A 13,013-nucleotide genomic window follows, 5' to 3' on the forward strand; every position below is an offset into this window, starting at 1 on the left:
ATTCGGTCTTGTTGAAGATGGTCATTGCCTGGTACTTGTTTGGCATCAATGTGATTTCCCACCTGCTAGCCCAACTTTGTATCATGTGTCATACTATGTAAATACATGGACTGATTCAGTGTCTGACGTCTCACACTGAAAAATATCCAACCATCAGTGAACATCTTGACTTCTGACCTAAGGATGTAGTGAAGGTTATGGATGAAGGAGTTGAAAATCTTTGGACCTAACACCGTTTCGTGAGGAACACATGCAGTGCTGTCCTGTGTCTGAGATTGCTGTACCTGAACAGTTTCACTGGGGGCCCATAACGCCAAGAAATTTGTTAGGGCCCACAGTCTTTGCTATATCCCTAGGCGTTAACTGTACACCAGGTCTAGCAGGATTTGGAGGCAAATTCAGGAAGCCCATTTCCACACGGAATACTTTGTTTTATTCATCGAATGTGGACATCATTGACTAGGCAGCAATTTATTGCCCAGTCCTATTTCTCCAAAAGATAATTGCTGTGGGATCTGGAGTCACTTGTAGGCCCAGACCAGATAAAGACAGGAGATTTCCTTGCACAAAAGGACATGAATGAACTTGATGGTTTTACAGCTATCCTCATTGGGTACATGTCCACCACGACACTAGGTTTCAGTTCCAGATTGTTTCTTTATTGAATTCAAACCTCACTGTCTGCCATGAGGGGATGTGAACCCATGTCCCCAGACTATTAGCTGAGGGGATTCCCAGCCCAGTGACATCACCACAATCTCACCATCTTCCCTCACATCAAGAATCCATCTAAACATATCTTCTCTAAAGGTCTGTGAATGTTGGGATAATTTCAAAAGTATCATCAGAGATGATTGCATTTTTGGAGACTGAGGTTTGTCTGATAGTTTGGCGATTGAAGGAGATGAAACTGGAGTTAAAAATCAGCAATGATCTCATTGGGTGGTGTAGCAGCATCGAGGGGCTGAATGGTCCATGTCCCAAAAATGAATTGCAGCTCAGCTCATTCTCCCAGCAATTGGAGAAGACAGTGGAAGTGTTTCGGTGATTGGGAAGTCCCGATCCTGGGCGGAGTTATGCAACCTGTTTGTTGTCTATTCTGCCGGAGTCTGGTGACTCACTGAGTCTTTTTATTGTGATTGGATCGATGATAGTTTGGGACCAATCAGTGTGAAGGTGTCTCGGTGAAGAGGGGCAGTAACAGGAACTGAAGCAAAGTGCTGAAAAATATGTTGGGAGAGATAGTGAAGACACTTCAGAACAGTTTAATATCACTCTCGATGACAGCTCACAGACTGAGACAGTCCGCTGGAAAATAATTTATCCTCCCAGACTGTCAACTGAAGTCACGATGATTGGACTGATCGTGCTGGGGCTTCTATGGGGAGAGCTCTCTGCAGGTTAGTAATAGGGGTGTGAGAGGGCGGGGCAGAGCCAGGCTGGGAACTGGGACAATAACCTTTGATCATGTTACCGTCAGAATGGTTTATAGGGTTATATTTATGTTTCATGTTTCATGTTTAAATGTCAGTGAATCCACTGTTTTAAATGATTTAGGTTCGTACGAGATTTAACCATAGGCCAAAAGATCTGTATTTGCGAAATTCAAAAGATCTGTTGAACATTACAGGGTGAAAAGTAAAAATGTAAAATTGGTAGACTTTTTTTCAAGAGTAAAAGGAAAAGAGAAAAAAGTTAACATCACGTGATGAAGCTGAAGTGAATTGTATAATTCTCTCCAGTGCTGGAGAAAAGGTGAACAAAATGATTCATGATTCAGGAATTCATGCCCTGATTTTTGTGTTTCAGAAACTCACTCTCTTCGGTATTTTATCACTGGTATGACTCCGATTCCCAAATTCCCAGAGTTTGTGATTGTTGGTTATGTGGACGGAGTCCAGTTTGTTATGTATGACAGCAATAGCAAGGATTTAATCCCCCGGGAACAGTGGATGGTGGACAGCGAGGGACCTGAGGCCTGGAAGCGGAAACGGTTTCTTGCTCAGGAGCAAGAAGACTGTGCCAAACGCGATATTCTGACATTTATGTCACGGACCAACCAGACAGGGGGTGAGTGCTCACTGTCCCACAGCATAACATCTTCCTGTGCATTTGGGGAGTCTGGGTGGGAATGGGAGAAATTAGGAGTGAATCTGAGTTCCAGAGATTGACCGACTGACTGTGGGAATGGTTGGAGGGGACACCAACTGTCTCTGTCTCTGATCAGCAACTTGTGTTTCTGATTGACAGGGATTCACATTTACCAGATGATGACTGGCTGTGACCTGAGGGATGATGGGACTGTAATTGGGTTCAACCTCCGTGGATGGAACGGGCAAGATTTGATCAGCTTCGATAAGGACCACAAGGTGTGGGTAACCCCAGTCCCCTGGGTGGAAAGCATCAAAAACAGTTGGGACCAGGATGTGGTGAGTAAGCAGAGGTGGAGGCATTACCTGGAGGTGGAGTGCATCGAGTGGCTGAGGAAATACCTGGAGTACGGTCAGAGGGAGCTGAGAGTCGGTGAGTGGACAGGGAGTGAGAGTTGTTAAATTTCATGGTGCCTGTGTGTTTCTTTCTCTATGTTCCTGCACTGACTCCTCTTCCTCTCTCCTCCAGTTCCCCCTGATGTGTCCTTTGCCCGTCTGGGTGATTCTAACTGGCTGTCCTGTCTCGTCACTGGGTTTTACCCACAAGCCATTGAGGTGACTCTGTGGAGGGACGGAGTGTTGATCGATGAGACCCTCTCCACTGGGATCTTGCCCAATCACAACAGGACCTACCAGATCCGGAAATGGATAGAGTTTGATCTGGAGGATCAGGCTGAATATTCCTGTCAGGTGGAGCACAGCGGACTGGAGGAGAAGCTGGTGGTGATTTATGGTAAGACTGATTCTCACTGTGAGAGAGGAACCGGACTCAGACCAGGATCACAAGAGAGAGGACCAGCTGAGCTGCTTCAGCAGGACGCTCCAGGGTAGAGAGAGGGACGTTCATATGAACTGTCAGTGTGTCACAGTGCTCACATCAGTTGTAGAGGACAGTAATTAAGGCAGTGAATCAGGGACACTACAGCAGGATGTCACCCAGTGTATTCTGGTGTGTAATGCTGCCCAGCATCTTAATATCCAGGATCGTTAAGGATTAAAGTATTAGTATATCATCTGATATGTGTGTGACAGAACCAGCTATGTCCTTTCAGTTGACCATATTTCCTGAGCACTCTTCAAGTCCATGGACACTTTAATCTCAAAGGACAAGGGCAGTAGATACTTGGGAACACCAGCTCCAGCAAGTTCCCCTCCAAGTTACTCAGCATCCTGACTTGGAAATACATTGTGGGTCCACCTACGGCACATAAGCTGTATTGGCCTAAGAAGGCAGCTCACCACCGCCTTCTGTAGAGCAACTAGGGAATGACTGTAAAGACTGGCCCAGGCATTGACACCCATATCTCTGTGAATTAAAAAAGAGAAACAGATCCTGAGATGTTTTATTATGAGACAGTCCAGTGAATCCAGGGATAATAATGTCCAATAGGATCCATGTATCCTGATATTTCAGCATGGCAGCATCCAGTGTATCCTGGAATTGTAGCCCAGTCTATTTAACATTGTTTCTTGATGATCTTTGTCCAACTCAGTGTAACAATGAATAGTCAGCATGATTAGTCATTGGATTCTGGTGATCAAAACAATTGTCTCCAAAGAAAAACATCCTAGCTTGTCCAACTACTCCTCATAATTCAGTCCCTTGTATCATGGAAACGTCCTTCTGCACTGTTTCCAGTTTAATAACATCCTTTCTATTAGCAAGGTGACCAAAACACAATACTCCAAGTGCAGCCTCACCAACGTCCTGTGCAACTGCAACATAATTTCCCAACTATACTCAATGCCCTAACTGATAAGACTGGTGTGCTAAAAGCTGCCTTCACTGTTCTGGCTACCTGTGACTCCATTTTCAGAGAACTGTGCACCAGAACTCCAAGGTCTCTCTGTTCCACAATAGTCCTTAAGGCCCTACCATTCACCTTGAAACCCCTACCTTGATTTGACTTTCCAAATCGCAAGACCTCACACCTATCTGCATTAAACTCCACTTGCCACTTCCCCAGCTGATCAAGGTCCTGCTGCAATTTTTGATAACCTTCCTCACTGTCCACGATACCACCTGTTTCAGTGTCATCTGCAAACTTACTAATGTTACCTTGTATGTTCTCATCCAAATCGTTGATATTGATAACAAACAGCAATGGGCCCAGCACTGACCCCTGAGGCACACCATTAGTCTCAGGCCTCCAGTCCGACAAACATCCTTCCGTTATTACCCTCTACTTCCTAGCATCAAGCCATTTGTATCTCCAATTTGCCAGTTTCCCCTGAATTCCATGCGATCTAACCTTCCAGGGCAGCATACCATGTGGAACCTTTTTAAAGGTCTTGCTGAAATCCATTTAGATTATGTTCCTGGTCACTTCAACAAAGAATTATAAGAAATTTGTGAGGTATGATCTCCTACGCACAAAGCTGAAAATGTGTTGCTGGAAAAGCGCAGCAGGTCAGGCAGCATCCAAGGAGCAGGAGAATCGACATTTTGGGCATGAGCCCTTCTTCAGGAATGCACAAAGCCTCCTACGCACAAAGCCATGCAAAGTATTTCTAATCAAACCCTGTCTTTCCAAATGCATGTGTATTTTATCTCTCTGAAGCTTCTCAAGTAACTTACTGGTCCATAGTTCCCAGGATTTTCTTTGCAGCCTGACACAATATTTGCTACCCTCCACCTACCAGGACCTCACCCGTGGCTAACTGTTAGAAAGGAAATTTCTTTACAAAAAACCCAAAGATAGGCTTTAATCTTGAGAGGGAGATTTAGCCTATCCTACCTCACCTTCAATTCTATCTTGAACTTTGGTTAGACCACATTTCGAGAACTGCAGCAGTTCTGGTTGCCATGTGATGTAAAGGATATTGAGGCACTGGAGAGGGTGCTGATTAGATATACAATGTCAATATCAGAAACGTGAGTGTATGTATCAGGAAAGGATTGAGAGGCTTGATGTCTTCTCTCTTGAAAAATGGAGCCCAAACAGAGATCTTTACAAGGATGAATCATTTTGAAAGAGTGGGTGCAGAGACAGTGTTTGGGGAAGAGCACAACTAAGGACCATCAACACAAGACAGTCACCAAATATTCCACAAGGAATTCCAGAGAAATATCTGCAATCGGAGCATGAGGAGAATATGAAGCTCACTGCTGCAGGGAGTGAGTTTGTCAGGATGTATTTAAGGGGAGTTTAGAAAGTAATAGGGAGTGATGGTAACACATGTAGATGAGGAAGGATGAGATGAGCAGCTTCACGTGACTAAATACAAGTGTATACTGATTGGATCAAATTGACTCACTGTGTGCCATGTATCCTGTATAAGGCCGATTTTTGTTTTTTAAAAAACATTTTTTGTCTCTTTTTCTCTCTTCCTGCTTCACTTGGTTCTCTATCTATCTCTCACCTCTCTTTCTCTCTATCTCTGTCTGTTTGTCTCTCTCCCCCATTTTATTTCTCTCTCTGTCTCTCTCTCTCTCTGTCTGTCTGTGTCTCTCCCCATTTTATTTCTATCTCTGTCTGTCTGTCGCTTTCTGCCTGTCTGTCTCTCTATCTCTCTCTGGCAGTCCCAAAGTCTCACTCCCAGGTTCTTGTTACTGTCGGGATTGTGTTCGGACTCCTTGGGATCATCTCTCTCGCTGTTGTGGCTGTTGTCATTCACAAGAAGAAAGGTAAGAGGAGCCACCATTTTATTACATTCAGGGAATTAGAGAGTCTGGAAGCATATGGCCAGACGGTAGTGAAGGAAAAAGGAATATTGTGAGCTGTTTTGGGCCCCATATCTAAGGAAGGATGTGCTGGTGTTGGAGGGAGCCCAGAGGAGATTTACAAGAATTATCCCAGAGTTGAAGAGCTTGTCATATGAGCAGCTGTTGAGGACTGTGTGTGTACTGGACGGAGTTTAAAATATCGAGGGCAAATCTCATTGAAAATTACACATTACTGAGAGGCCTGGCCAGAGTGGATGTGGAGAAGATGTAGGAGACACAAGGACCCAAGGGAACAGCCTCAAGTGTGACAGCATGACCTTTTAGATCTGAGGAGGAATTTCCTCAGCCAGATGGTGGTGACTCTGTGGAACCCTCTGTTTCCATACTGTACATCTCGATGACTCTATAAGGCCGTGGAGGCCAAGACATTGAGTGTCTTTAAGACAGAGATAGATAGACAGATTTTTGATTGGTAAAGGGCTCAAGGGTTATGGTGAGAAGGCAGAAGAACGAGGTTGAGAAATATATCAACCATGATCGAACGGTGGAGCACACCCGATGAGATGAATGGCCTAATTCTGCTCCTATATCTTGTAGTCTCCAGTTCATTGTTTGGGTTCAGAAAGTTTGTGAGGAAGCTCTGTGTTTGGGAGTCAGTCTCCGGGTTAGTGATGGCTCAGGCAGTGGGGAGAGGCCCTCCATTTGTGAAGGAGGGTCAGAGATATGGTGCCCTGTTGCTCATGTTAGGCTGGAGTGTCTGAGGGGTGAATGTCTCACATTGTGACTGTCAGGTCAGACAGTTCAGACTGGGGCTGGCTCTGAGTTCACTGTTGGGCATCAGCAGCTCAGGGCAATGTGGGTCGGAGAGGCTGAGTCTGGATGGGAGTGAGGGTCTTCAGCATTTCCTCTGATTTCCTGACAGTATCTCGAACTGACTGAACATTCCTTGTTTTACAGGGGGAATGAAGAGCGGCTACAATCCCACAAACGGTAAGCTGATAACTCAAACATCTCAGCGTCTGTGTTAGTGTATGACAAGCTGTTGTTTCTGTTTCAAACAAAAACACAAACACCGTGATCTGAAACAGAGGAAAAAGCAGAAATTGCTGGAGAAGTTCAATAGGTTTGGCAGCAGCTGTGGAGAGAAATACACAGTTAACATTTTGAGTCCAGTGACGTTTTGTACTCGGAGGTGTGTGTGTGTTTTGGTGGGGGGGAGGTGTGGTGAGGGGGTCAGGGTGTCTCAATCTAAAGCATTAATTCTGCTTTCTCTCTCCACAGATGCTGCGGGCCATGCTGAGATTCTCCAGCAATTTCTATTTTGTTCTCTGTCTGGTCTAGAGTATCTGTCTTTCATCCTCCTGTTGCTCTCGTGTGCTCTCTCTCATACACTCTTTCTTTCTTTTACATCTCTGGGTCATTTTCACTCTCACTCCTGTTCTCACTCTCACTCCTTTCTCTTGCTCATGCTTTCTCTCTTGTGAATTTCTCTCTAACACTGTTTCTCTCACACTCATGTTTCTCACTGTCTTGCACGCTGTCTCACAGTCGCATTTCTCACTCTCTTGTTTCTTGCTCTCTCTCTTTCACTGTGATAATGAGCAGTTTCTAATGCCTCTCTTTCCATTTACAGCTTCTGATGAAAGGACATCCTCAGACAGTTCTGCCATTTCCTGAGGTATGAGTATTGTTGGTTGATGTTGTGAGTAGATTATTCTAATTGGGATATAGAACAACCTCAATTGTCCGAACGAGATGGGCGGGGAGTATGAGGTTTGGATAACTGATTGTTCGGATAACTGATCATAAAGAAACAAAGCATTGACAAGACTTTGAGACCTTGTTTGGATAATCTAAAATTCAGATAATTGATGTTTGGATAACCGAGGTTATTCTATATTGGGGCTGGTTTTCGCTGTATGATCTGGAGGGTGGACACTGAGCTCATACTCTCTCTCTCCCTGTGTGATCACTAAAGACCAGCTCATGCAGTTTGACACTAAGGTTTCAGAATGTCCTTCTGCAGTTGGCCGACGTTGTTTTGGACTCAGCCTCAAGATATCGTCAAGTAGAGGGATTTGGACTATAGAAACATCCGGAAACCTTTCATCCTGAATGGGGCCTCCTGTCAGCTGATTGACTCCTTTTAAAGGAGTCAATATTCCTAGAGTTCTCGCTGTAGTTTGTTTCTGGAGTTGAGTTTTGCTCTCCTGGGATTCTGAATTACTGCGGTGTGGTGGGTGGTGTCTAGGTCTGATGGAGGCCTCCAAGCAGGTCAAGAGACCAGACCATGTGGAGATAGAAGAGAAATATCTTGACTGGCTGGAGTGTCTCGGACTTGAACGTCAGGTAGTTAAAGTCAGATCTATTGAGGGTGAAACTAGGAAACACTTCCACACATAGAGAGTGGGAAATGGTTAGAACTCTCTCTTTCTCAGAAGGTAATTGATGCAAAATGAACTACTGTGAATTAAAATCTATAAAACTCAGAATTAAGAGACAAATGGAAGATATATAAATGGATTGAGGCAACACACCAGCAAAGATCTGATTGAACAGTGGAATGGCCTCCTCATCTTCCATGTCCCTGTGGGTTTTGCTGGTCTTTAAGGAGTGAGTCTGAGGGGTTTTACTGATGTTTGGGGAATGGGTCTTTTGTGTTTCACTGCTGGTGTTTATGGGAGATGCTATAAAATGTGCTGGGTTTTCTGTGCTTTGTAACAGTTTTTTTTTTCTCTTCCCCAGGTTCCTCTAATGTCCTTGCTGGAAACCAGGTTTCCATTGCCGGAATTGATCTTCTAATTTGTTCATCCTCAATTTCAGGAGTGATTTCAATTGTCAGTCTGGCTTAGTGAAATGTCTACATTTTGTTAATAATAGATTATTGAAATCTATTGGCAGATGTTGAAATGTGAATTCAGTCAAATTTAAAATGAAGAGACAGCTTAATTGTGATAATGTAATCTTTATTGATTGTAGTTAAAAGCCATCTGGTTCACTAATGCCCTGCCAGGATAGAAATTATTACAGTCTGGTCTACATGTCACTATGCAACGAGTTAACTCTTAACTGCCCTCTGGACATCAAGCACGGGCATTGCCGGTGATGGCCAAATCTCAGGAAATAACTTTTAATGGTTGACAGTGTGGTTATTTTTCCTGAGCAGAAACTTCATCTCCACAGCACAACACCCATTGGTCATGCCCCATGCACAATACTGCCAGTCAGTTCAGCACATAAACATGATCTTCATCAGCCATTCATCACTGGGATCATTCCAGATCTCAATTTGAATTTTCCTGCACCTTAAATACTGAGTGAAACCTTTTTCTATGTGCTTATTAGACAGGAAGATCTCTGGATACTGATGGAAGACAACACTACCTTACTGTAATGTCATGAATAGATGTCATGAATCCACCTCTTGCCCAGGCCATGCTGCAGTCTCACACTTTCTGACTTGAACTGTTTCCATGTTCACACTCCTATCAATTTGTAACCTTCCTCATGCAAAGCCTCAATAGAGCTGCGTACTCATGGCCTGCATTCCAGCTTCCTGTCTTGGGTTCAAGGCTGCACTATTTTCTGTCATTCTCTCCAACTCTAAGATTTTGCTGAGGTGTTTATTGAGTCATCGAGTCATACAGAACAGAAACGACCCAAACAATCTATGTTCCCAAACTAAACTAATCCCACCTGGCTATGCCAGGTCCATATCACTACAAACATTTATTATTTGTGTATTCATCCAAATATAAATGGTGTAACTGTACCATGTCCACCACTTCCTCTGGACATTCATTCCAAACACAAACCATTCTCAGTGTAAAAATGTTGCCTCTCATGTTGGTTTAAATTCTTTCTCCTCTCACCTTAAAAATATGGTCCCCAGTCTTGAAATTCATCCCCCATCCACACGTGGACACATACACACACTCACGCAGACCCTCTCTCATACACGTGCTGTCCCTCATACACACATAGTCCCCCCATTCTCACATCCACACATGTGCCCTCTCACAGGATTATACTCTGTCACACTCACACACACACTGCCAAGCACACGCACATGTAAGCGCAAACTCACGTGCACTCACTCACATACATGTGTATGCACATACACACACACACGACTATCAGGTGTATTGCATTTGCAGAATTGTTTTTGCAGACATATTGTTGAGTTTTGGAGCAAAATATAATTTGCAGGCAGTCGATCCATATCACCTTAAGTTATCTCGAGAATGTGACTTCAAAGAAATTCTAGCATTTTCATATTAATGAACCAAAACCTACAACCCATGCTGAAAGATGAAAGACTCAACAGCAATCTTGGTTTGTTCAATATATTGTTTCAGTTGTATGATGCTGTGATCTTTTGCTATAAATTCTGTATCTTGTCTCACAGCTACCTGATGAAAGAGCAGCACCCCGAAAGGTAGTGCTTCCAAATAAATGTGCTGGTCCATAACCTGGTGTTGTATGATTTTTAACTTTGTCCACCCCAGTCCTATGCCAACACTCCACATAATCTGCAATAAGAAAGAGTCTAACCATCAGCCTTTGACCATAAATAGCTTTACCATCACTGAATCCCACTGTCAACCTCTGAGGGGTTACTATTCATCTGAACCTGACCTGGACTGAACATATAATACAGTGGCTACAAGAACAAGTTAGAGGCAAAGAATACTGCAACATGCAACTCACCTCTGACTCACCAAAGCCAGTTCACCATCAAGAATGCACAATTCAGGAGTGTGATGTAATACTCCTGACTTACCTATATGTGTGCAATTCCAGTAACACTGATCAAGTTTGACACCATCGAAGACAATGTATTGGCACCACATTCATAACTAATTAGCTCCTCCACAAGTGACACTCCGGAGCAGCAGTCCATACTGTTTACAAGATGCACTGTGAACCTTCAACGCAACACTTAGACAATGCCCTCCATATCAATGTCCATGACCTCCCAGAAGGATAAGGGCTGCAGATACATGGGAAAACCATCATTTACATGACATCCTCCAAACTACTCACCATCCTAGCTTGAAAATATAACTCTATTCATCAGTGTCACTGGGTCAAAACCCTGGAATTCTCCATGAGTGTGGCCAGAGCTCACATTGGTCCGATCCCTTGAAGATTCTGGCCACAGAAACTGACAGACAAGTGCCCTACTCACATCAATCCAATGACCCGATGAGATGTATGATGGCGGCCCTGAGACCGTACTGGGAGATTACCAGAGGTTACTGTTCATGGACCAAACCTACAAAATCAATGTGTGATTTCCCTCTCCATCAGCGGATAGCGATGTGACAATTCCACCAGCTCCCCACACCATTGTGCAGAAGTTGCTGTCTGAGAGAATGGATGGAATTGTGCAGAAAATCCCCCACACTTCTGTTTCCAGGTGAAGACCAACCATCCAGCGTTCATGATAACACCAACTGTTGCATTGACTTACAGAACATTCAGCAAAAATGCCAGCCTGGCAATGTCTGTACAGGTCCATATCACGACAAACATTTATTATTTGTGTACTCATCCAAATATAAATGGTGTAAATATACCATGTCCACCACTTCCTCTGGAAATTCATTCCAAACACAAACCATTCTCAGTGTAAAAATGTTGCCTCTCATGTAGGTTTAAATTCTTTCTCCTCACCTTAAAAATATGGTCCCCGGTCTTGAAATTCATCCTCCCTCTGTACTGGTCTCCCATCTGAATACACTGGACAGAGAACACTCTTGCCTGACATTCCTAAAGGGCCTCCCTTTCCAATGGGTAACAGAAGCACTGTCAAAGTTGCAGATACTGTGCACAGTTCATGAGCCATCTGGTGGGCTCAATGAACAAAGGCCACAGGTGGATACAGTAAGGGACTATGGAGCAGCAAAGACTGTAACTTTGTAAACAGTAACAAAGACAGTAACAATAACTGACTCGCCTCCACCTCACTCACATTCCCAGATTTCCACAGAAAGGTGTGGGATATCAGGTCATTGCACTCTAGATCATCCAGAATGTCCAGTAGGAATTCAGGCAGTACCATCGTTGAGACTGACCGCTGCTTTCCGTCTCTACACAATGATGATGGGTTTCCACCTTCACTGTATATTTTCTTTGCACCACTTTGAGGTAATGTTTGCAGCATTCAAAGCTGGATGTGAAAGCTAGACGTTGGCAAAGTACATACATCTCAGAGTGAGAGTCGTTGCCATAAAAGGTGAACACCCCAACAGTGAGAGAAATCACAGAAACAGAGGAAGTAGGAGTAGAAGAAGGTCATTCATCCTTTTAACTTTGCTCCACCATTCAAAATGATCATGGCTGATCGTCCAACTCAGGACCCTATTTCCATTTATTCCCCATTAACTTTGATTCATTTCATCCTAAGAGCTGAACCTAACCCTTTCCTCCAAATATTCAGTGTGACAGAGGCTCATCACTCCCTGGATGAAGACATTTCTCCACAACTCAGTCCAAAATGGCCTCCTGCACATCCTTAGACTGTGATCCATGGTCTGGACTCCTTGGTCATTGGGATGTACCCTACATTTATCCTATCTTGTCCTGGGTTTCTATGAGATCTCACTCCTCAATCTTCTAACCCCTACTGCATAGCGTCCTAACCCCTACTGCATAGCGTCTAACCGATCCAGTCTCTCTCATACGTCAGTCCTGATATCCCTGGAATTGATCTGGTAAATGTTTGTTGCTCTCCCTCCATCAGCAGAATATCCTTCCTCTGATAACGTGACCAAAACTGGGTACAATATTCGCAGTGTGGTATCACCAAATGTCTGTGCAATTGCAGCAAGACATCGTTGCTCCTGCACTCAAACATTCTCACTATGAAGCTCAACACATCATTTGTGTTCTATATCACCTGCCTCACCTGCATGTTTACTTTCAGTGATGGCTGTACAGCATTTGTTGCACCTTCCTTTTTCCCAATTTATTGACATTCAAATAAGGATCTGCCTTCCTGTTTTCACTATTAAAGTACATAAGCTGAACTTCAACCACATTATCTTGCATCTGCCATGCATTTGCCCACTCATTCAACTTGTCCAAAATACACTGATACATCTCTGCATCCTGCTCACAGCTCAGCCTCCCTCCCAGCTTTGTGTCATCTGCAAATTTGGAGATATTATATGAAGTTTGTTCATCTAAAT

General features: G+C 43.8%; 1 protein-coding gene across 2 annotated transcripts; it reads left to right on the top strand.

The window, feature by feature from the left end:
- Positions 1–1,160: 1,160 nt before the first annotated feature.
- On the top strand, positions 1,161–10,288 carry LOC132832884 (class I histocompatibility antigen, F10 alpha chain-like). Of its 2 annotated transcripts, XM_060851087.1 has the most exons (8): positions 1,164–1,400; positions 1,810–2,070; positions 2,251–2,523; positions 2,620–2,883; positions 5,674–5,778; positions 6,775–6,807; positions 7,451–7,495; positions 8,563–10,288. In XM_060851087.1, the coding sequence occupies exons 1-7, from the start codon at positions 1,352–1,354 to the stop codon at positions 7,492–7,494; spliced, it is 1,029 nt and encodes a 342-aa protein (XP_060707070.1). In that variant the 5' UTR covers positions 1,164–1,351; the 3' UTR covers position 7,495; positions 8,563–10,288. The 2 variants fall into 2 exon arrangements, with proteins under 2 accessions (XP_060707069.1, XP_060707070.1); XM_060851086.1 differs by lacking the exons at positions 7,451–7,495; positions 8,563–10,288 and adding an exon at positions 7,099–7,422 and having other exon boundaries at positions 1,161–1,400.
- Positions 10,289–13,013: the final 2,725 nt, after the last annotated feature.

Source organism: Hemiscyllium ocellatum, chromosome 35 (genome assembly GCF_020745735.1).
Source record: "Hemiscyllium ocellatum isolate sHemOce1 chromosome 35, sHemOce1.pat.X.cur, whole genome shotgun sequence".
NCBI classification, from domain to species: Eukaryota; Metazoa; Chordata; class Chondrichthyes; order Orectolobiformes; family Hemiscylliidae; genus Hemiscyllium; species Hemiscyllium ocellatum.

Excerpts from the sequence above, each read along its gene's own strand:
- LOC132832884 (XM_060851086.1), top strand. The coding sequence starts at position 1,352 with ATGATTGGACTGATCGTGCTGGGGCTTCTATGGGGAGAGCTCTCTGCA. Across the intron at positions 1,401-1,809 it reads ATGGGGAGAGCTCTCTGCAG|AAACTCACTCTCTTCGGTAT; the intron begins GTTAGTAATAGG and ends TTTGTGTTTCAG. Across the intron at positions 5,779-6,774 it reads TGTCATTCACAAGAAGAAAG|GGGGAATGAAGAGCGGCTAC; the intron begins GTAAGAGGAGCC and ends CTTGTTTTACAG.